This window comes from Nycticebus coucang, chromosome 4 (assembly GCF_027406575.1).
Source record: "Nycticebus coucang isolate mNycCou1 chromosome 4, mNycCou1.pri, whole genome shotgun sequence".
Lineage (NCBI taxonomy): Eukaryota > Metazoa > Chordata > Mammalia > Primates > Lorisidae > Nycticebus > Nycticebus coucang.
The window spans coordinates 72,195,723-72,221,291 of NC_069783.1; the positions used below are offsets into that span (position 1 = coordinate 72,195,723).

Below are 25,569 nucleotides of genomic sequence, written 5' to 3' on the forward strand. Positions count from 1 at the left end.
ATACAAATAGCATCTTCTAGTTCCCATTCACATGGTGAGAAGCCCATTATTTCTTACCAGGAGGAGTTGCCAAATTATACAGAGGAAGCTTTGAAAATTTTAGTAGTTCCTGGGACAGCTGACCAGAAGACTGGCATACAAATAGTGCCCTCTACTTCCTGTTCACAGAGAGAGCAGCCCATCATACCTTATGAAAGTGAGTTGTCAGATCTTACTGAAGGACCTTTGAAAGCAGTTGGAGCTTCTGGACCTGCTGACCAGAAGACTAGAGTACGAATAACATCCTCTAGTTCCCACTCAAATGGAGAAAAGCCCAGTATTTTTCATCAGCAGGAGTTGCCAGATAATACTGAAGAAGCTATAGATGTTTTTGTTCTTCCTGGATCAGGTAGCCAGAAGACTGGGGCACCAACAGTACCCTTTAGTTCCTACTCACACAGAGCGAAGCCCAGTGTTTATTCTCAACAAGAATTTCCAGATAGTCTTCCTACTGATAAGGCTCTGAAAGTTTCACCTGTTTTTGTACCAGGAGAGCAGAAGACTGCGATATCAACAGGAATTTCTAATTCCTATTCACATAAAGAGACAATCAAGATTACATCTGTGGATGTACTGGATGACCATAAAACTGAGTTGTCAACAGGTACCACTAGTTCCTACTCAGATGGAGAGAAACTCAGTATTTCAACTTTGATTGGATCAGATGACCAGAAGACTCCATCACTGGCAGTTTTTTCTAGTTCCTATTCTCCAAGAGTAAAGCCTGGTATTTTATTACAACAGCAGTTGCCTGATAGAGATCAAAGTGAGGATATTCTAAAGATTTCAGCTGTCCCAGCACCAACTGATATAAATACTGAGAAAGCAGTAACTCTCTCTAGTTCTTATTTTCACAGAGAGAAATCTAATATTTTCTATCCACAGGAATTTCCAGGCAGACATTTAACAGAAAATGCACTGAAGGTTTCAACAGTTCCTGGACCAGTGGACCAGAGAACAGTATTATCAGTAGCTCCTCCTAGTTCCTTTTCACACAGTGAGAAATCAGATATTTTTTATCAGAAGGATTTGCCAGATAGACATGTAACTAAAGATGCTGTGAAGTTCTCAAGTGGTCCTGGGCAAACTGATCAAATTACTGAGTTACAAACTGTTCCCTATGGTACTTACTCATATGGTGAGAAGCACAAACTTGTTTCAAAACATGTCCAAAGGCCAATAAATAAATCGAATTCTTCTGACTCTAGTGTCAGCTCAAACAATATTCTTTTGTATTCTCAGGCTGACGATAAAGTTATAATAAGTAAATCAGAAACTTCGGGTCTTACAGATGTTGGCTCTGAGGAAATCCGGGATACAGAAAGTAGTTCTAGAACTCTTAAAGAAATTCAGACGCTTTTAATGGAGGCAGAGAATATAGCACTAAAACGATGCAATTTTCCTGCTCCCCTTGTCCCTTTCAGAGATGTTGGTGATATTTCATTTATACAATCTAAGAAGGTGGTTTGCTTCAAAGAACCCTCCACAACTGATGTATCTAGTTGTGATTTGGTTCAGAGACAGCTATTCACAGAGGAAAGCCCAAACAACAGGTGTATGCAGAAGGATATTGGCACACAGACAAGTTTGAAAAGCCAGAGAGGCATTGAAAATTGGGAGTTTATTAGTTCAACTACAGTTAGAAGTCCTCTACAGGAAGCAGAACGCAAAGCCAGTGTGGCATTAGAAGAAACCTTTAGGCAATATGAAGCAGCCAAATGTGTAATGAGGACTGAACCTGAAGGGTGTAGTGGAACTATTGGGAATAAAATTATCATCCCTATGATGACTATCATAAGTGATTCAAGTAGTGATGTAAGTGATGGAAATGGTTCCTGCTCATGGGACAGTAATTTACCTGAGTCTTTGGAATCAGTTTCCGATGTTCTTCTAAATTTTTTTCCTTATGTTTCACCCAAGACAAGCATAACAGATAGCAGAGAGGAAGAGGGTATGTCAGAGAGTGAGGATGGTGCTGGTAGCAGTGTAGATTCGCTGGCTGCACATGTGAAAAACCTTCTAAAATGTGAATCCTCATTGAATCATGCTAAACAAATACTCAGAAATGCAGAGGAAGAAGAATGTCGGGTACGAGCGCGAGGTAAGAACTGATGATTTGTCATAAAGGCAGGTTCAGGTTTATCTTTCAGCATTGTAGCTTAGTAATTTGTTTAAAGCTAGATAATTGGAGTTCTAAATTTTTTTTAAATAAAACTGTTAGAAGGATTATATTTTCTACTAACAATCCAGAAAAAGCCCATGTAATCAATAATACAGCTAAGTTTCAATATTAATTGTACTAGTCTGAAGTTAGGGCCTTAGGGAAGAAGATTCTGATGTCTGACAGAGAGTAAGGAGGAGGCTTGGGCTTCTAAGCTCCTAAAGCTATTATGTTTCTCTGATCCTCCCATTATAGCATCCTTATTTTGAGGGCAGAAAAAGCCTTAGTTGCTCTGCTCTAAATGCTTCTATGTCCTAAAACTACATATATTTTCTCTTCCCCATTTCTAATAAAATTCTTGGAGCTGATCTCAGACTTTAGGAAAAAAAATCTTATCAAAGTATTTCACACTAAAACTTGGGTTAGAGGTTTAAAGAATATTTAGTATTCCTATTAATCTCTAATAGTAGCATTCCATTAAAAACAAAAGCAATAATCTTTAAGGATTTATGTGGAGAATATATTTTGAGGGGCAACTTGCAAGTAGTTCAAGCCTACCTGAAGTCTTCTCTTGAGGTTAACTTCCTACACTGTTGTACATTTTGATTCTACAAAAAAATTTGAAGTTTTATTTATTATTTTAAAATATGAACTCTCAAGACATTGTCAATAACTGTAGCCAGGGGCTAAAAGGGGAGGCAAAGGTACTCACTTGACTAAAAGGAAGATTAAGATAAAAATGATTGAGTATCACCTTTAAAGTGGTGTTTTTGTAGAAACATCTACAGTATAGTTTTTAAAAATCAGACTTGTCATGAAATGATTTCTGTCAAGAATTTCTGTTGGATTGTCATGTAATTGAGAACACTTGCCTTAGCATGTGGTAGCCATTAAATTGCATATATTAATGATCTTCTGTGTTCTTACAGTTGTTGATACATTGTCACTTTTGCATTGTATTGTCTCAAGTGTTCCTGTGCTTTCTCTCTAGCCTGGAATTTGAAGTTTAATTTAGCACAGGATTATGGATACTCCATTTCAGAATTAAATGAAGATGACAGGAGGAAAGTAGAAGAGATCAAGGCAGAGTTGTTTGGTCATGGGAGAACAACTGACTTGTCCAAGGTATAAAATAAATCTAGAAATGAAAAGAGAAAATGTGAAAGAATGGGTGGTGGAATTTAGGTCTCTTACTTGGGTCTGATAATCTTTGGCTAAAGTTTCAGAAGTCTTAATTTTTCAAAAGTTAAGTTATAAGGATTAGATTCTGTAAGTTTTGATTAATTTCAAATTTATTGAGAAAAGTTTATCTTCTTAGAAAAATAAGAATTGATTTGCTTATTTTATCAACATAATGTTAAAACAGACAGACTAAATGTTACCATTTCTCTTGAGGATGCTGTCTTGAAATACAGATAAATTCCAGCTATTTTCAAATGTGTATTTTTTCTGCTTAAGAATACAGAGCTATAATAGCTTTACAAGAATAAAGGCAAGCAAAAATGATTTCTGTATATTAGCTATCCAGCTTGAGAAATAGAGCATTATAAATATTGTTGAAATCGTGTGTCCCTTCCCTTTAGTTTGTGTGCCTTTCTTTTTTACTTCTTATATTAACATGTATTGATTTCCCTGCCCTTCAGTGTGGTCTTGAACTCTCATGGATGGAATCAATATGGTATATATTCTTTTGAGAATTAATTTTTTTCACGTGGTCTTAGGTTTTTGAGATTCTTATATCTAGATCTGTATAGTTTCAGTTTATTCATTATTACAGTATAGTATTCCAGTGTCTGAATATATCACAGTTTATCCTTTCTCCTTTGGATAAGGCATTTGGTCTACTATTATGAATAGTAATAGGGTATGATAATAAATATGTTACAGCGTTTGGATATGGATTATATGAGATAATTCCTATAAATGCTTAGTACAATTAGTACAATTAACTAGGTATCACATTGCTCAATTAGTGCAAATGTCTGTTATTTTATAGTGCATGTGATACCTAGTTAATGTTCAATAACTGGTTGCTATAATTGATCCTATAAGAGTTGATCCTATAATTACTATAATTGATGATCCTATAAGAGTTGACAGAGCTATCATGTGTGGATTTTATGGCCTGATTCATACAGATTTTTCTTAGAAAACTACTCTTTAGTGATATAGCTTAGTTATTTAGCTTATCTCAATTTTGGAAAAGATTTCAGCCTCCTTTTCCTCTCTCCTTTCCTCTCTGGTTGGTAATTTAAGCTCAGCTTTACCTCAGCTCTAGTAAATGGTTAGTGTGCTGCCTGTCCCAAATGTGGGAGATCTCAAAGGATCATTCCTCCTATAGCCACTCTGAGTCAGCATGTCTCTTTTGGCTGAGTTATAGAGCAAAGTTTTCAGAACTGAGGATGGTAGATGCCTCTAGCATTTGTCTCTACCTGTCCTCAGGGATATTTTTCTCTCCAGGCAGTCATGATACTTTCCATGGCATAAGCCAAGGTCACGTCTCCTGCTAGGGAACCCAAGAAGGTTGGGAAGCTGGTTGACCACTTCAGTTTCACTTTATCTCTGCAGAAATGACAAGTTAAGGGGAGATTTTCCATGCACTTGGTGTCTAGAAGAATGGGGGGAAGGGGCATCATGAATGTTGAAGTCTCCTACCACCTGCTTGGAGTTTTTCCATTTCTCTGTGACTCTGGGAGCTATTGCATCCACATATTTGAGCTCTCGGTTGTTGCTGGTGTGGATCTTGGTATTGATTTATTTTATTTTATTTTTTTGTTGGTGGGTTAGGGGGAGAAGTCAGCTTGCTTTTGTACTGCCATTTTGGAGCTAGAAGTCCCTCATATTAGCTCTATCTCGGTTAAATTTACTGTACCTACCATAAGATTTGCTCATTTAAAGTGTTTTTAATTTCAATGGTTTTTAATTTGCAGAATTGTACAATAATCTTATTTTAGAACTTTTTGTCATTCTCCCTTTTCCCCCATTTCCTAACTCTATGCAACCACTAATCCACTTTTTTCCCCTATGAATTGGCCTATTCTGGACATTTTATATAAAAGTAAACATAGCGTATTTTGGTTTTTCTTTTTTTTTGTAACTGCCTTTTTTCCTTATAGTAGTGTTTTCAAGGGCTGTCATCTTATGTTGCAGCATGAATCAGTACTTCCTCATTCCTTTTCATTGCCAAATGATATTCCATTGTATGGCTATACCATATTTTGTTTATCCACTCATTAGTTGATAAAACATTTGTGTTTTCCACTTTCTGGCTATTGTGAATAGTGTTGCTAGGAACATAAATATATGTGTTTTGAGTGGACATATTTCATTTCTCTTGGGTATATGCCTAGGAGTGGAATTGCTGGGATATGTGGGAACTCTACGTTTAATATGTTGAGGGACTGCTAAACTAGTTTTGGATGTAGCTGCATTATTTTACATTCTCATGAGCAGTGTGTCATATAAGGGTTCCAATTTCTTCAAATCCTTTCCAATATTTGTTATTTTCTGTATTTTTTTGATTATAGCCATTCTGGTGAGTGTGAAGTAGTATTCATTGTGTTTTTTGTTTATTTTCTTCTGCTGACAAATGGCATTGAACATCTTTTGATGTACTTATTGGTCATTTATCTTCTTTAGAGAAATGTCTGTTAAAATTCTTGGCCCATTTACAAATTTTTATTTTTATTGTAGGCATTCTTTTTACGTTGTGGATATTAGACCTTTAGCAGGTATATGGCTTAATATTTTTTCTGATTCTGTGGGTTGTCTTTTAACTTTCTTCATCATGACATTTGAAACACAAAAGTTTGTAATTTTGAAGAAGTTTATCTTACCAGACTTTTCTTTTATTGCTTATGCTTTTGCTTTCATGTCTAAGAAATCATTGCATAACCCAGGGTCACAAAGATTTAGCATTTTTATCAAATAGATTTAGTTTTAGTGTAGGTTTCTGATTCCTTTGTGGTAATCACGATTTTTATTTTATTTTTTAAAATTGTAGTAAAATGTACATAACTTAAAATTTAACATTTTAATCATTTTAAGTGTACAATTTAGTAGTGTTGTGTACATTCAGACTGTTTTTCATCCAGTCTCCAGAACTCTTTTTCATCTTGCAAAGCTGAAACTGTATATCCATCAAACAACAACACCCCATTCTCCCTTTCCCCTCAGCCCCTAGCAAATACCATTCTACTTCTGTTGCTATGAATTGAATATTCTAGGTACCTCATACTAGTGGAATCATATAGTATCTGTCTTTTCTTTACTGGCTTTTTTATAATTATGAAATTTCATTCATTTCAACTGAATGAAATAAATGAACAACTTTATTTCGTTCAGTTATTATATCTATGAAATCCACGTTCTAGCACATGTCAGAATTTCTTTTTAAGACTGTATTGTTCCATTGTATGTGTATGCCACATTTTATTTATCCATTCTTCTGTTGATGTGTACTTGACTTGGCGTGTGCCATTTGACTGCTGTGAATAATGCTGCTATGGGCATGGTTGTTATATTTATCTCTTTAAGATCCTGCTTTTACTTCTTTTGGGGATAGACTCAATCTGTTGCTAGATCATATGGTCGTTCTCTTTTAGGTTTTTGAGAAAGCTCCGTACTGTTTTCCACTGAGGCTGTTATGTTTAACTTTCCACCAACAGTATAACAGGGGTCTAATTTCTCCTTATCTCACTAACACTATTTTCTGATTTTTAAAAATATATGTAATGGCCTTCCTAATAGGTCTGAGATTCTATCTCATTGGAATGTTGATTTGCATTTTCTTGATGAGCTTCTTTTCATAGTTTGTTAGCCATTGTATATCTTTTTTAGAGAAATGCCTAGTCAAGTTTTTTGCCTGTCTTTAAATCAGGTTGTTTCTTTTATTTTTCTTGTAGTGTTGTAGGGATTCTTTATATATTATGGATATTAACCCCATATCAGATACAGTAAGTCCTCATTTAATGTCAATAGGTCCTGGGAAATTAAAAAACCAGTTTTATTATGGTTTAATTGATATAAACAAACATTAAGTTCTATGCATATACAGTACTTTGTTTCACCTAAAGTCACAGTTTCTAAGGTACGTGATTTGAAAATAATTTCTCCAATTCCACAGGTTGCGTTTTTATTCTGTTGATTATGTCCTTTGATGCACCAAAGTTTTTAATTTTTATTTAGTTCAATTTATCTTTACTTTTGTTGCCTGTCTCCTTTGAGTCCATTTTTATGTATGGCATGCAAATTCATTCTTTGCCTGTAAACATTCTGCTGTCTCAGCACTGTTGAAAAGACTGTTCTTTCTCTTTTGTATTTTCTTGGCCTCTTTGTCAAAGATCAATTTACTATAAATGTTATTGTTACTTTTGGACTGTCAGTTCTGTTCCATTGATCTGCAAGTTTGTCCTTGTGCTAGTGCCACCGTTTTGATTACTGTATCTTAGAAGTAATTTTTGAAATTGAAAGGTCTAAGACCTCTAACTTTATCATTTTCAAGATTATTTTGACTCTTCTGGGTCTCTTGAATTTCAATTTCTTTATGAATTTTAGAATCTGCTTATCAATTTTGTAAAAGAAAAAGCTTATTTTCAAGATTATTTTGACTATTCTGGGTCCCTTGAATTTCAATTTCTTTATGAATTTTAGAATCTGCTTATCAATTTTGTAAAAGAAAAAGCTAGCTGAGATTTTAACAGGAGTTAAATTGAATTTGTAGATTAATATAGAAAGTATTAATCTTTTTTTTTTCTTTTTTTGAGACAGTCTCAAGATTTAGCCCTGGGTAGGTGCTGTGATGTCACAGCTCATGGCAACCTCAAATTCTTGGGCGTAAGTGATTCTCTTGGCTCAGCCTTCCAAGTATCTGGGACTACAGGCACCCACCACAACGCCCAGCTATTTTTTTTGTTGTTGTTGTTACAGTTGTCATGGTTGATTTTTTTAGCTGGTCCTGGCCAGGTTCAAACCTGGCAACCTCCGTGTATGTGGCCAGCGCTCTACTCACTGAACTACGGGTGCCGCTGGAAGTTTTAATCATTTAATCCATAAACATGGGCCAGTTTTACAAAACACTGTGTGCTAGACATATATTTATTTTCTTAAATATATTCTGAAGTATTTTATTCTTTTTCATGCTATTAATTTAATAAATGGAATTGATTAATTTCATTTTTGGATTGTTAATTGCCAGTGTACTGAAATATAATTGGTTTTTTATATATTGGGCCAGCATCCTGTAACTTTGCTGAACTTATTAGTCTTAGTTGGTTTTGTGTGGTTTCCTTCGAAGTTTCTGTAAAAAGTTCATGCCATAAGACAGGTAAAGTGGCTCAGACCTGTAATCCTAGCACTCTGGGAGGCTGAGGTGGGTTGATTCTTTGAGCTCAGGAGTTCGAGACCAGCCTGAGCAAGAACAAGACCCGATCTCTAAAAACTAGCCAGGTGTTGTGGTGGGTGCCTCTAGTTTCAGCTACTTGAGAAGCTGAGGCAAGAGAATCACTTGAGCCCGAGTATGAGGTTACTGTGAGCAATGACTCCATGGCACTCTACCCAGGGCAAGAAAGTGAGACTATCTCAAAAAAAAAAAAAAAAAGTTCATGTCATTCACAAATAGAGATAGTTTTACTTCTTCCTTTCCAATCTATACTTAAAAAAATTTCTTAATTGCCTTGGCTAAACCCTTCAGTATGATGTTGAATAGAAGAGTTATGAAGGGATGTACCTGTCTTGTTCTTGATCCTAGAGGGAAAGCATCTAGTCATTTGCTTTGTGTGTCTTTCATAGATGCTTTTCATCTGGTTAAGGAAGTCCCTTCCCTTCCTAGTTTGCAGAGAAATTTTTTTTTTCTTTTTTTTGTAGAGACAGAGTCTCACTTTATGGTCTTCAGTAGAGTGCCGTGGCCTCACACAGCTCACAGCAACCTCCAATTCCTGGGCTTAAGTGATTCTCTTGCCTCAGCCTCCCGAGCAGCTGGGACCACAGGCGCCCACCACAACACCCGGCTATTTTTTGGTTGCAGTTTGGCCGGGGCCGGGTTTGAACCCGCCACCCTTGGTATATGGGGCCGGCGCCTTACCGACTGAGCCACAGGCGCCGCCTGCAGAGAAATTTTTATCACAAAAAAGATGTTGCATTTTGTTAGCCAAATGGCTTTTAAGAGCCTGTTATGTATCTAGTGATTGTGAAAATAGTAAAATTTACTTGGCATATATTAAATGCTATGAGAAGTTTTTGATGGAAGATTTTTGTGAAAGATGTTTATAATTATTATGAAAACTTGAAAGATGTGATGGGGAGGAGGAAGAGCATGAAGTATTCCAAAAAATGTAAGACACGGATTGTTGGAAAGGAGGAGGAGAAATAAATTTTGGGATGAACATAAGTCTAATCATGCCCAGTTTTTTTGCAGTTTTTGGCTGGAGCTGGGTTTGAACCCAACACCTCTGGCATATAGGGCCGGCGCCCTACTCCATTGAGCCACAGGCGCCGCCCTAATCATGGCCAGTTTTGAGAGGCTAGAATAAGTTTATTTTTCTCCAGTTAGGGTATTTGTTTCCTCCTGCCTCAACCTCCTAAAGTCCTGGGACTATAGGCATGAGCCACTGTGCCCCAGCCCATGTTTAGTGTTTTGAAAGACAGCCACACCATTTTCCAGGGTGGTAGTACCATTTTTCATTCCCACCAGCAATGTATGAAACAATCCATTTGCTCCATATTTGATATGGTCACTATTTTTTTGTTTTACGCATTCTAATAGGGAAGTAGTGGTATCTTATTTTGGTTTTAATTTGCATTTCCTTAATGATCTTTGATGTTGAAATACCTTTATTTCTTATCTTTGAATCCCATTTAGTGAAATGTCTATGTCTTCTGCCAATTTTCTAATTTTATTTTAGTTTTGAGTACTTTATATGTGTATATGTTAGATACATGTATATGTTCTTTATTGGATATGAGATTTGCATATTTTATCTTTCAACCTGTAGCTGGGAGAGAGAGGGGCACCTCATTTTGCTGGATAGGTGTGAAAGTCTTCACTCTACCAGAGGGTCATTGTCAGCCAGCAGGGTTGGAAGTAAATCCTGGGCTCCTATTTGGCCTTTTCCATAGCACCCTGGCCTGCCCGTTGGGATGCATCATTATAATTTGCACCAAGAGTAGTCTCTGTGTATGGCCTTTGCCTAGTGTAGGTGTGGTGGTGGTGGGGCTATAGTTTTTCCTGTGGTGGTTGGCTGGAGCAGATAATATATTATCTAAAAGTTTTCTGCCTTTCTAGGATGCACCCTTAACTGCATTTTTAGCAAGTGATAGCAAATTTTTATTAGGGCTTTTGTCTATACTTATTGTTCATGGCTTGTTGGCTTCTTTAGCTTCAAGTCTGTATATGTGAGACAAAAAGAAAACCCAAAGAACTTACCACTTTATTATTCCTCAGGTTCCTAGATCCATAGCTATCTGCCTTCTTCTCTACATCTTTCAGAATCTTCTTACATTTGTTTTATATATAATGTCCAGGTAGTTTAATTCTACTTAGCAGGAGAAATAGGGAAAAGTAAATTTATCTACTCTATCATGTAGGAAAATGTAGCATGATTTAAAATATTTTCATATGAAATCAGATATTGCTGTATCATTAAGTAGAATGATAAATTGCAGTGACTTTTTAGGTGCAATGCAAAAATCTTAAGGAACTTTTATATTTATGGTAGCTTTTGATACTCATCCTATAACCCGGGAAAAGATACTAGTTTTTTCCTCTGGTTTTAGGGGTTTTATTAGGATGTAAGTCAAGCCTCTGAAATAGAGAGCCAGAAATACAGTATCTTAAATAAGGTAGAATTTTATTTTTCTTTCATGTCATGGTCTGGAGTAGTAGAGTGAGCTCTGTTTCTTGAGGTCATCAAGTACCCACAGTAGCTAGGCGACTGAGCCATCCTTTTACTTGGCTTCTGAGCTTGTTCCAGGCATCACCATTTCAGCAGGCAAGTATAATGCTAATGGTAGTGGTAATGAAGGTCAGGAACTTGAGTTTAAGGATAGGAAGCAGAAGTCATACTTAACAATGGTTTTGCTCATGCAAGTATTCCATTGGCCTAAACCTAGTTGTATGATCATAACTAGCTATGAAAGAAACAGGAAATATCTCTGTTGGTGGCTATGTGGCCAGCAAGGGTTTGGGTGAGTGAAGAAGGGTGAGAATGTATTCTGATGGATAACAATATTCTTTGTTCTGTTTCTTTTAATGGAAAATGTTTAGAACTCCCTGATTGGTTTTAATTATCATGAGCCATTTTTATTCTATAGTTAACTTCTTCTTGCTGTGTTCTTTGAACTTTTTTTTTATTATAAAAGAATGATATGACCTTCATGCTTAATCTTAACCTTGATATAAAACTGATTTTTATATAATATTTATGCTATTTCAAGTAAGAACCTGTTTATGTCTTCTAGGGTTTACAGAGTCCACGGGGAATAGAAAGCAACCCGGAAGCTGTATGTAGTCACATTATTATTGAGAGCCATGAAAAAGGATGTTTCAGGACTTTAACTGCTGAACAACCACAATTGGATGGCCGCACTTGTGTTTTCAGATCTGCTGAGCCCTCAGAGATGATTAGAGGACGGCGGAGCCCATCATCATGGAAAGATAGGCACATCAACCTTTCCACATCCCTAGACCGGAACAATCCCCATTTCAAAGTGTGGAATTCCTTGCAGTTACAAAGTCATTCCCCACTGCAAGACTTTTTATCTGATGACTTCAAAATTAGCAAGGGTCTTCAAATGCCTTTCCATGAAAAGATGAATCCTTGGTTGCCAGAGTTAGTAGAACCTGCTTTTGTGCCACCTAAAGAAGTGGATTTTCATTCTTCATCACAAATGCCACCCCTAGAACCCACGAAACAGTTTACTACCTCCATCACTTTTTCATCTCACCGACATTCTAAATGCATTTCAGATTCCTCTATGTTAAAGGTTGGTGTTACGGAAGGTAGCCAGTGTACTGGAGCATCTGTGGGAGTATTTAAGTCTCATTTTACTGAAGAGCAAAATCCTCCTAGAGATCTAAGTCAGAAAGCCTCTTCCCCTTCATCATTTAAAATGCATAGTCATTCACCAGATAAATATGTGACTATTTTAGCAGAAGGTAATAGGAAAAGCCAAAAATTATCTGTTGATTTTGAGCATTCTCATCAAGAAGAAAAACTCTTAGAAAGATCAGATTTTAAAGGCAGTCATTCTGAACCCAGTACCAGTGCAAATTGTAGCAATTTTAAGGAAATTCAATTTTCTAATAACCATACCCTCATTAGCATGAGCAGACCAAGTTCCACCCTAGGAGTAAAAGAGAAGAATGTAACTATAAATCCAGATCTTTCTTCTTGCATTTTTCTTGAACAGCAGGAACTCTTTGAACAAAGCAAAGCCTCATATGCAGATCACCATGTGAGAAAACACCATTCTTCCCCTCCTCAACATCAGGATTATATAGCTCCGATCTTTTCTTCTTGTGTTTTTCTTGAACAACGAGAACTTTATGAACAAAGTACAGCCCCACATGTAGATGATCACATGAGAGAAAAATACTCTCCCCTCCCTCAAGGTCAGGATTATGTAGCTTCAGACCTTCCTTCTCACATTTTTCTTGAACAACATCAAGACAAAGCCCCAGGTATAGATGACCACATGAGAAAACACAATTTACCCCTTCCTCAAAGTCAGGATTGTATAGTAGAAAAGAATAAGCCTAAATCACATATTTCTAGTATGGTAAACGTTGAAACTAAGTTCAATAATGTTTCCCAGTCGGCCCCGAATCACGGTACATTAACAACATCTGCATCTACTCCACCTTCAAGTAGAAAAGCACTTTCTTGTGTTCGTATAACTCTTTGTCCCAAGACACCTTCCAAGTTGGATAGTGGAACCTTAGGTAAAAGATTTCATTCATTGGATGCTGCTTCTAAAACGAGGATGGATAGTGAGTTTAACTTTGACCTACAAACGGTATCTTCAAGATCACTGGAACCAACCTCCAGATTATTGACCAGTAAACCTATAGAACAGGATCAAGAATCTTTAGGTTTTCTAGGACCTAAATCTCCACTGGACTTCCATGTCGTACAGTCTTCTCTTCCAGATAGTAATAATGTTACTCAGGACTTGAAAATCATACCTTCTCAGAATAGACAGATAGTAACCTCAAAGCAAATACAAGTGAACATTTCAGATTTGGAAGGATTTTCCAATCCAGAGGGGACTCCGATATCTGCAGATCGGTGAGTCTCATTGTGGTAACAAGAAAGCTGATGGAATTTGTGATAAAGGATTTAAAATGCTTTAAGCGGATGAAGTACTTGGGGGAAAGGTAATGTGATTTCTCTGAGGGGAGATTTTATCTGACTAATCTGCTAGAAGTCTTTAAAGAAGTAAATATGTAAGAGAGACTTTGTGAAAGTAATGTATTTAAACTTTCAAAGAGCTATCAGCAAGGCTTAACATTAAGTATTTAAAAACTTGAATTCCTCTGAGAAGAGTCTTTGATTATCCAATGGTATAATCACTGATTCCTTATTTATAGTGTTGGACGTAGGCTGAAGATCTCCTTTGGGAGCTTGTGCACATGCATGTTCTCTCTATTTGGCTGTTTCTGTCTCTCCCAATCCCTCTCTTTCTACCCTTCTCTCGATCCCTGGTTCTATTTCATGATTTCACCCAAATATTTAGTACTTAAAAAGGAAAAAAAAAGAGTTTTACAGTGGAGAATCCTGGCAGATAGCACTTTAACTAAGTGATTAACATCATCAGTAAAGCATATCAGCACAATGTGCTCCCTGATGTGATGCCCCATCTTACAATATATTGTAGGAAAGGAAACTGAATTCAAGGATAAATGCATTAGATTTATGTTATTTGGCTTAATTTTAGTATGTTGTCCTTAATTGTTTTACCTTACTAAGTCTCTTACAACATGATAAAACAAAATTACTTATGTGTTTAATGTTTCTTCCTTATTGTCAAGAAGGCATCACATCACAGTGGAATCACTAGGCTTAGAAAAAAAGAAGGGAAAAAGTATTTATTCAGCATCCAGATGTGGTAGTAGTCATGGCAGTAAGGGACTCATGTGCTATCTTAGTCCTCATAACTTCATAAGTCCCATTAAGTAGGTGGTGGTATCCCTCTTTACACACTGAGAAACTGAGACACCAATGTTGTTACTTATGCCAAATGATGCTGTTTGTAAGCAGAAGATGGATATTCAAATGCAGGCTGTTTGATCAAAGCAAGAGCTTGTTCCCCTACACAGTATGGTCTCTCACAGTCTTGAACCCTACTTTCAACTTTTCTTCCAGTCATGTTCTTATATAACATATTTGACATTCATGTGGGAGATGATGGAAGGAAAAAGTTGAAAAGCTGAAAGGTCACTTACAGCTCTAAAAGTTAGTGACTGCGAATTGGATCGGGGCGAAAAAACCAAGGTCAATTTCTGGTTTTAGTATTATAAATAATGGGGTATTATAGAGGTCAGTACTGATACATTTTTTTTTTTCAAAAATGTTGAAAAGAAATTAAAAGATTGATGAACTTATATACATTATTTAAACTTTTCAGCCGAATTTCTTGAAAATTAGATAAAGCTATGAATCAGAAGAAAATAATGAATTATTATACAAATGAGCTAATAATCCCATTTATTCAGAATGTACTAAATGCCAGGCATTTTAATAGATCCTTACATCATTTTATACTTAATACAATCATCAGAGGTAAATATTATTACCTCAGTTTCTAGCTATTAAAAGCCTGACACTTAGAGAAATTATGTGTTTTGCCCAAAATTACATGACTGTTTGGAACTGGAATTGACATTTCAATTTAGGTTTGTCTGACTCTGGAGTCCATAAATAATTCAAAACACACACACACACACACACACGTGTGTATGTATATGCATGTATAAAACATGTATGTGTGCATAAAATATTTTTAAACATTTTTATTTTGAAATAATCTTAGATTTGCAGAGGAGTGGTAGAAAGAGTACAAAGAGTTTCTGTATTAGTTATCCATTGCTTGCACTACTCTGAAATGTAGCAACTTAAAACAATAAACAATATCTGAAGTTTATGTCTGTCAGAAATATAGGGTACTCCTGGCTTAGGTTCTATGACAAGATTGTAAACAAAGCATTGGCTGCAACTTGCACTCATCTGTAGGCTAATTTCAGAGGGTCTGTTTCCAAGCTTGCTCACATGGCTATGGCCAGAGACATGAGTTACGACATATAAGCATATCTCAGAGTGAGCAAGTGAGAGAGCAAGAAAGGATGCTCAAAACAAAAGCTGCAGTCTTTTTGTAACTTAACGTTAAAAGTGACATCTCATCACCTCTCCCACATTCTATTTATTAGAAATGAACCATTCCATCCTGACACTCAGGGATTGGGAGTTACACAGGGTTTTAAAAATCTATCATTGCCATGTATCATTTACTGAAGCTTCTTTTTATGTTTACATCTTACTGTAGCATCGTAACTGTAAAGCATTTATCAAAAATTATCCTTGGTATAAACTAGCAAAAGTAAAGTTTAGACTGCTTAGGTTTCACCAGAGTTTTCCTTTGTTGTTTCAGATCTAACTTAGGATCTCATCTTGCATTTTAATTGTTATGTCTTTTTAATCTCCTCCAATGTGTGTGACAGTTTCTCAGTCTTTCTTTGTCTTTCGTGACATGATACTTTGAAAAGTGCTGATCAGTTACTTTGAAGAAAGCCCTTCAGGCTTGGCATCCATAGCGTAATGGTTGGGGAACCAGCCACATACCCCTGGCTGGCGGGTTCAAACCTAGCTGGGACCTGCTAAACAACGACAGCAGCAACAACAACAAAAAATAGCCAGGCATTGTGGTAGGCACCTGTAGTCCCAGCTACTTGGGAGGCTGAGACAAGAGAATCTCTTAAGCCCAAGAGTTGGAGGTTGTTGTGAATTGTGATGGTACGGCACTCTACCCAGGGTGACATAGTGAGACTCTGTCTCAAAAAAAAAGGGAGCCCTTCAATTTGGCTTTGTCTGATGTTGTCTCAAGATTAGATTGAAGCTGTGCATTCTCAATACATCACAACAGGGAGCACATTATGTTGATATGCATTATTGATGATGTCAACCCTGATCATTTAGCTAAGGTGATGTCTGCTGGGATTCTCCATGTAAAGTTACACTTTTTCCTTTGTAGATACTAAATATTTGAGGGAGATTCTGTTAGTTTATGTGTAAATATTGTTTCTGTTTGACCTTTGACTGCTAATTTTAGCATTTGTCAATGTCTATGGTAACTATTACTATCATGTTGTAATGGTGTTTGTCTTTCTTCTACATTCATTAGTTGGAATTCTTCTATAAAGAAGAGCTATTGTTCCTTCTTCATTTATTTCTTCCGTTATTTATTTACATTAGTTGAACTTATGAGTGTTTTTTTTTTTAATTTTAATATATTAAGGGTACAAATGTTTTTGTTACATGGATAGCTTTTATAATGTTTAAGTCATGGCTATCAGTGTGCCTGTTGTCCAAGTAACATTCTTCGTGTGTGTTGGGTAGGTTTTTATACCTTCCTTTTCCCCCTCTTTTCCTTGCAGTGACTTTTACTTCTCTCTGTGCCCACATATGCCCATTAATTTAATTAATTTTAAATTGTAGAGTACATGTGGTGTTTGCTTTTCCATTTTTGAGATACTTCACTTAGGATAGTGGTCTCTAGTTCTGTCTAAATTGCTGCAAAAGATATTAATTCATTTATTTTTATGGTTCAGTAGTCCTCTATGGTATATACATACACCACATTTGGTTAATCTCCTAAATTTTTTTTTTTTTATTAAATCATAGCTGTGTACATTGTTATAATCATGGGGCATCATTCACTAGCTTCACAGACCGTTTACCAAGTTTCACATATACCCTTGTAAGATGCACCGCTGGTGTAATCCCACCAATCCCCTTCCCTCTACCCACCTCCCCCGACACCTCCTTTTCCCCCTTCCCCCTATTCTTAGGTTGTAACTGGGTTATAGCTTTCATGTGAAAACCCTAAATTAGTTTCATAGTAGGGCTGAGTACATTGGGTACTTTTTCTTCCATTCTTGAGATACTTTACTAAGAAGAATATGTTCCAGCTCCATCCATGTAAACATGAAAGAGATAAAGTCTCCATCTTTCTTTAAGGCTGCATAATATTCCATGGTGTACATATACCACAATTTATTAATCCATTCGTGGATTGATGGGCACTTGGGCTTCTTCCATGACTTAGCAATTATGAATAGGGCTGCAATAAACATTCTGGTACAAATATCTTTATTATGATGTGATTTTTGGTCTTCTGGGTATATGCCCAGTAGAGGGATTACAGGATTGAATGGCAGATCTATTTTTAGATCTCTAAGTGTTCTCCATATCTCTTTCCAAAAAGAATGTATTAATTTGCATTAACTGCATTCCCACCAGCAGTGCAAAAGTGTTCCCTTTTCTCCACATCCGTGCCAACATTTCTGGTCTTGGGATTTTGTGATATAGGCTAGTCTCACTGGAGTTAGATAGTATCTCAAAGTAGTTTTGATTTGCATTTCTCTGATGATTAAAGATGATGAGCATTTTTTCATATGTCTGAAGGCTGCGCGCCTGTCTTCTTCAGAGAAGTTTCTCTTCAAATCCCTTGCCCAGCCTGCGATGGGATTCCTTGTTCTATTCTTGCTAATGTGTTTGAGTTCTCTGTGGATTCTGGTTATTAAACCTTTGTCGGAGACATAACCTGCAAATATCTTCTCCCATTCTGAGGGCTGTTTGCTTGCTTTACTTACTGTGTTCTTGGCTGTGCAGAAGCTTTTTAGTTTGATCAAGTTCCAGTAGTGTATTTTTGAAGCTGCTTCAATTGCACGGGGGATCCTCCTCATAAAATACTCGCCCAGACCGATTTCTTCAAGGGTTTTCCCTGCACTCTCCTCTAGTATTTTTATAGTTTCATGTCTTAAGTTTAAATCTTTGATCCAGTGAGAGTGTATCTTAGTTAATGGTGAAAGGTGTGGGTCCAGTTTCAGTCTTCTACAGGTTGCCAGCCAGTTCACCCAGCACCATTTGTTAAATAGGGAATCTTTTCCCCAGTGAATGTTTTTAATTGGCTTGTCAAAGATTAAATAACGGTAAGTAGCTGGATTCATCTCTTGGTTCTGTATTCTGTTCCAGACATCTACTTGTCTGTTTTTGTGCCAATACCATGCTGTTTTGATCACTGTCGATTTGTAGTATAGTCTGAGGTCTGGTAGTGTAATTCCTCCTGCTTTGTTTTTATTGCTGAGTAATGTCTTGGCTATTCGAGGTTTTTTCTGATTCCATATAAAACGAAGTATTATTTTTTCAAGATCTTTAAAGTATGACAGTGGAGCTTTAATAGGGATTGCACTGAAATTATATATTGCTTCGGGTAGTATGGACGTTTTAACAGTGTTGATTCTTCCCAGCCATGAGCATGGTATGTTTTTCCATTTGTTGATATTTTCAGCTATTTCTTTTCTTAGAGTTTAATAGTTCTCTTTATAGAGATCTTTCACGTCCTTTGTTAGATAAATTCCCAAATATTTCATCTTCTTTGGCACAACTGTGAATGGGACAGAGTCCTTAACTGTTTTTTCAACTTGACTATTGTTGATATATATAAAGGCTACCGATTTATGAATGTTGATTTTGTAACCTGAGACGCTGCTGTATTCCTTGATCACTTCTGAGTTTTGTAGTAGAGTCCCTAGTGTTTTCTAGATACACTATCATATCATCTGCGAAGAGCGAAAGTTTGATCTCTTCTGACCCTATATGGATACCCTCGATCGCCTTTTCTTTCCTAATTGCGATGGCTAAAACTTGCATTACAATGTTAAAGAGCAGTGAGACAATGGGCAGCCTTGTCTGGTTCCTGATCTGAGTGGAAATGATTCCAATTTAACTCCATTCAATATGATATTGGCTGTGGGTTTGCTGTAGATGGTCTCTATCAGTTTAAGAAATGTCCCTTCTATACCGATTTTCTTAAGTGTTCTGATCATGAAGCGATGCTGGATATTATCAAAAGCTTTTTCTGCATCGATTGAGAGAATCATATGGTCTTTGTTTTTTAATTTGTTTATGTGCTGGATTACATTTATAGATTTACGTATATTGAACCTGCCTTGAGACCCTGGGATAAAACCGACTTGGTCATGATGTAAAATTTGTTTGATGTGTTGCTGGATTCTGTTTGTTAGGATCTTGTTGAATATTTTTGCATCTATATTCATTAGTGATATCGGTCTATAATTTTCTTTTCTTGTTGGGTCTTTTCCTGGTTTGGGGATCAGGGTGATGTTTGCTTCATAGAACGTGTTAGGTAGTCTTCCTTCTTTTTCTACCTTTTGGAACAGGTTGAGTAATATAGGTACTAATTCCTCTTCAAAAGTTTGGTAGAATTCTGACGTAAAACCATCTGGTCCCGGGCTTTTCTTTTTAGAGAGGTTTTGTATGATTGATGCTATTTCTGAACTTGATATGGTCCTGTTCAGTATTTCCACTTGATTCTGGCTAAGTCTTGGAAGGTGACGTGCTTCCAAGTATTGGTCAATTTCCTTCAGATTTTCATATTTCTGAGAATACAGTTTCTTGTAATATTCATTAAGGATTTTTTTGATTTCTGAGGAGTCTGTTTTTATTTCGTCTTTGTCGTTTCTGATTGATGATAATCTAAATTGATGAGTACTTAGGTCAATTCTGCATCTTTGCAGTTATGAATTGTGTGCAATAAACATTCCAGTGTAGGTGTCTTTTTGATAAAAATGACTTCTTTTCCTTTGGATACATACCCAGTAGTGGAATTGCTGGGTTGAATGGTAAGTCTATTTTCTGTTTGACACAGAGGTCATACAGATTTGCAGTTCTATCAACAGTGTGTAGTGTTCTTTCTTTCTGCATCTGTAGATAGCCATCATTACTGGTTTTTGACTTTTTAATAGTTACTTTGACAGAGGTAAGGTGATATCTCATTGTGATTTTAATGTGCATTTCCCTGATGATTATTGATGTTGAACATTTCTTCATATGTTTCTTGGTCATTTTTCTATCTTTTGAAAAGCTTCTGTTCATGTATTTTGCCCACTTTTTATATAGGGTTGCTCTTTTCTTACTGATTTCAGTTCCTTATAGATTTTGGATATTGGCCCTTTATCAGATGTATAATTGGAGAATATTTTCTTCCATGCTATCAGTTGTCCGTGTACTCTGTTGATTATTTTCTTTGCTGTGCAGAAGCTTTTAAATTTAATCAAGTCCATTTATTTGTTTTTGTTGTTGTGATTGCCTTTGGGGTGTTGGTCATAAATTCTTTGCCTAGGCAAATGTCTGCAAGAATTTTTCCTACATTTTCTTCTAAAATTTGATTTTTTAAGTGGGATGTTCCATTCACTGGAACATTTAGAGACCATTGTGGGGTTATTAATTGATTTAATATTAGTATTGCTGTGTCTCAGGGAATAAATAGAGAGGCCTGAAAAGAGGAACATAGAAGGGGGTGCTGCGGGTCAGAACACACACATTTACCAATTTCATTGTCTTAGAAGGGTGTAGTTTACGATGCCTGGAAGCAAATACAATAGTAACATCAAGATGACTGATTACAGATCACCTTTACAGATATAATGATGATGAGAAAGTTTGAAACATTGCAGGAATTACCAAAATGTGACACAGGTGTGAAATAGGCATAAGCACAGATTGTTGGAAAAATTGGTGCCAGTAAATAAATTTGCCTACAGAGTTGCCACAAATCTTTGTAATTTGTAAAAAGAAGTTATTTGTGAAACTCAGTAAAGCTAGGCACGATGGAAAGGGATGTACCTGTGTATCTTTTGTTGCATTTGGTGAGTTTGCATTGTATTTGAATTTATTTCTTCAAATATCTTTTCTGCACCACATCCTCACTCCTTTCCTTGTTTCTGAGGACTGTTGATTTTTTCCTCTGTTGCAGATTGAAATATTTCTATTAATCTTAGAGTTAATGAAGCCTTTGCTCTGTCATTTCCATTCTTCTGTTGAACTCCTGTGGTCAGGATTTTATTTCAGTTATTTTACTTTTTAGTTATAAAATTTCTAAGTTACTCTTTACATTTACATATTTCTTTGCTGAAATTATGCCTTTCCATTTGTTTCAAGGGTGTTCACTTACTGCTTGGAGCATTATGATAGTGAATTTAGAGGGGTTTTGTTAGAGAATACATCCCAGCATTAGTATCTTTTGATTGTCTTTTCTATTGTGATTTTAGATTTTTCTCGTTCTTCATATTCTGAATAATTGTGGATTATACACATATTATATAGCAATATATACACATATATATGAAATGACAAGTCTTTTAAAAGTTCTTGTCAAAACAAATGACATATCTTTTTGTTTTAGCAATAATTGACCCAGTGGGGTTCAGGTTCAAAATTCCGGCCAGACTTCTGTGGATCTTGGTTCTCATGTTGGCTCAGTTTTTGAAGCTTTTCTGTGTTATTTAGATCTGTCCTATGTGTATATATCCAGTGGCCAGTCTCAGACTTGCATGATGATCTGTCCTGTAGTGCAGTTCTGTCCTATAGTGCTTCTGGGTCAAATCCAGAGCAGATCTTAGGGTATAAACAATGTTAAGAAATTATGTTTCTCTCTTAAGATTTTTCTCTAGAGGGCCCCTTTTCTGGTCTTTAAGACAGAAAGCAGGGGTTTTATTTTTACCCTTCTCTTCTGTGTACTTCCTGTGACTACTTTGTGTTAGGGTCAGTGGCACAGGATAGAGGGAGAAAAGATCAACAGGGTTTTGCCCCACAGTCTTGAGACCACACCTTTTTTGGTAGAAGAAGCAGGTTTACCTCTTTTGGTAGAAGAAGAAGGTTTCCCTCCTTCAGAACTTTAGCCTCCTGCCAGCTCCTATGACTGTTGTACTAGTGCTACCATGGGATTGCTGGAACATTGTGGCTCAGTAAAACAGAGAAACGAAAAAAAGGGGTTTCCATACTGTTTAGAGGTAGAAGGAGACCACTCCTCAAGCCTAGAATTAGAGAGCTTCTCCTGGAGGTCTTTCTGTCTGTGCTAATACCCACTTTCATGTTTCAGGCTGTATTGACTTCAGGACAGGGTGCCAGGGGAAACAAAAATGATGGTAAAATATCATCATTTTAATGATTTTCCCGAAGCTACTGTCTCCTATTATTTTTCAGAATCTTCTGATAGCTGCATTTAGTAGGAGAGACAGGATAAAATATGACATCCGGGGTGTGGTACCTATTGCTCAGTGGGCAGGGTACCAGCCCCATTTACTGAGGATGGCGGGTTCAAACCTGGCACCAGCCAAACCGCAACAATAAAATAGCCAGGCGTTGTGGCGAGTGCCTATAGTCGCAGCTACTCGGGAGCCTGCAGCAAGGAGCTTAAGCCCAGGAGTTGGAGGTTGCTGTGAGCTGTGTGACGCCATGGCACTCTACCATGGGTGATAAAGTGAAACTCTGTCTCTACCAAAAAAAAAAAAAATATATATATATATGTATATATATGACATATATATATGACATCCTGAAATGGGTCAATTTTCATTCCCCTCAATAGCATGTAAGTTTTGTTTAATCTGCATCCTTGTTAACAGTTGGTATTTCCAGTTTTTAAAATTTTAGTTATTCTAACTGTGTGTATGAAACAGTATGGTATTGCAGCTTTAATTTGTGTTTCTCTGATGACTATTTGTGCTTCTTGGCCATTTGTACGTTTTTATTTATGAAGTATCTGTTATTTGCTTTTATTCATTGAATTGTCTCATCACTAGTAAGAATATTTTATTTATTGAAGATAAAAGTTGTCTATTATGAATATTTTTTTAAATAATTTTTTTTGAGACGGAGTTACAAGTTGTTGCCCTCGGTAGAGTGCTAGGGTGTCACAGCTCACAGCAACCTCAAACTCTTGGGCTTAAGTGATTCAGCCTCCCCAGTAGATGGAACTATAGGCACCTGCCACAGAGCCCGGCTATTTGTTGTTGTTGTTGCTGTAGTTATCATTGTTGTTCAGCAGGCCCAGGCTGGGTTTGAACCCACCAGCTCTGGTGCATGTGGCCGGCGCCCTAACCACTGAGCCATGGGCGCCAAACTTATTACATATATTTTCTTAAAATCTGTGGTTTGATTTTCATTTACTTAAAGGTGCTGTTGGAAGAACCAAAAGATTTATTAATTCTGATGAAATCTAGTTTGATAATTTTTTTAATGGTTAGTACTTTTCTGTTTCCTAAGAAAATATTACCTGAGTTTATTCCTGTGTTTTCATCTAGAAATGTTATCATTTTGTCTTTGTGTTTCAGTCTGGGATTTTTTTCAGAATTTTTGTGTATGCTGTTAGTTACACAGTTGAGGATCATTTTCTTTCATGTGAATAGTTTAGCACCATTTTTGAAAAATGATTGTTTCCTTATTGAATTTAGTTGGCACCTTTGTCATAATCAGCTGATTTTCTGTGTAGATTTGTTTTTAGAATTTCTACTCTCTGTTCCTTTTATATTTGTAATGGTACCACAGTGGCTTGGTTACTATAGCTTCATAGTAATTCTTGACATCCGGTTATGTTCCCCAGCTTTGGTTTCTTTTTTCTCCCCAGAATTATTTTTGCTGTTGTTTTTTTTTTTTTTTGCAGTTTTTGGCCGGGGCTGGGTTTGAACCCACCACCTTGGCATATGGGGCCGGCGCCTTACTCCTTTGAGCCCCAGGTGCTGCCCTAATTTTGCTGTTTTAAGTCCTTTCCATTTTTATATAAATTTTAGAATTAGTATCAATTTGTCCAAAAAAGCCTACTGGGATTTTGTTTGGGATTCCATTGAATCCATAGATCATTTTGGTAATGACTAATATTTGAATAACATTGAGCTTTTCCATGCATGAACGTGGTTATTTATTTATTTATTTTTTAATAGAGACAGTCTCACTTTATCGCTGTAGTGTGATGTGAAATCACAGCTCACAGCAACCTCCAACTCCTGGGCTTAGGCGATTCTCTTGCCTCAGCCTCATACAATGGTGAATAAAACTAGTAAGAGTTGGTATCTTATTTTGTTTCTAATCTCACAGGGAACATTCTCAACATTTTACTATTAAATACAGTGCTTGCTCTAGTGTTTTTTTGTAGTTTACCTTTGATGTAAGTTTCTTTCATGCATAATTAATTTAGATAATTAGTTAACTATCAAATGCTAGTTAATGATTAATTATCAAATGCTTTTCTGTCTATATTGATATTGTCATGAGTTTATTTCTCAAATTCGATTTGAATCACGTTTTTAAATGTTAACTTACCTTTCATTCCTAGGGTAAACAACTTGGTAGGAACTTTCTCTCCCTAGCAACCATACAGTGTGTACATACAGATGGTGCATTTGATTTTCTAGTATTTTGTTTAGGAATATTACATTTGTGTTCATAAGGGAGATTGGTCTCTTTTTTCTTTTCTCATAATTGTCTTTTTAATTAGTGAATGGTAGACATAAGGTAGAGACTCAAAAGTTCTTTTTTGTGACATATTCTAGATAGTACTCTCATATAATACATTATTCTCTTTTCAAAATAAAATTTTTTTCTTTTTGAATAATTTTGGGTTTATAGAAAAGGTAAAACAGAGTAGAAATCCTTATACCCCTTTCTTAATTTCTCCTTTTCTCTTACATTTCTATAGTATATTTGTCAAAGTGAAGACACCAGTATTCGTAGGTTACTATTATATTCATTGACCTCTAGACTTTACTTGGATTTCAATACTTTTTCCACCAATGGCCTTTTACTGTTCCAAGACCCTTACATTTAGTTAATCATTGCTGTGATCTGAATGTTTGTATCCCCTCCCTCCCAAATTTGTATGTTGAACCTAATCCCTAATGTGATGGTATTTGGAGATGGGGCCATTGGGAGGTGTTTAGGTCATAAGTGCATAGCCCTCTTGAATGAGACTAGGACCCTTATGATTAGACCCAGAGAGCTCTTGTCCCTTTCATCTTGAGGACATTTCAAGAAGGTGCCATTTATAGGTTATAAGGTAGGGTCTCAGCAGACCCCAGATCTGCCAGAGTCATAATCTTAAACTGAATCTTAAATCTTAAATCTCTGCCAGGGGTGTCCAGCATGTAGGCTGAATGCAGATTATTTGAGGACTGTTTTGTTGATCTGTGGCGTCAGACATTGCAAAAAGTATGCATGGATCTTTTCTTTTGCTCATCAACTTTCCTTAGTGTTTGTATATTTAATGTGTGGCCCAAGACAACTAGTATTCTTCCAATG

General features: G+C 36.4%; 1 protein-coding gene across 1 annotated transcript in view; it reads left to right on the forward strand.

Annotated features, from left to right (window-relative positions):
• ALMS1 (ALMS1 centrosome and basal body associated protein) overlaps positions 1 to 25,569 on the forward strand; it is a 204,946-nt gene that overhangs the window by 70,866 nt on the left and 108,511 nt on the right. The window contains exons 9-11 of the mRNA XM_053588296.1: positions 21 to 2,140; positions 3,192 to 3,325; positions 11,657 to 13,485. Coding sequence (XP_053444271.1) covers positions 21 to 2,140; positions 3,192 to 3,325; positions 11,657 to 13,485 — 4,083 coding nt within the window. The remainder of the gene's footprint in view (positions 1 to 20; positions 2,141 to 3,191; positions 3,326 to 11,656; positions 13,486 to 25,569) is intronic.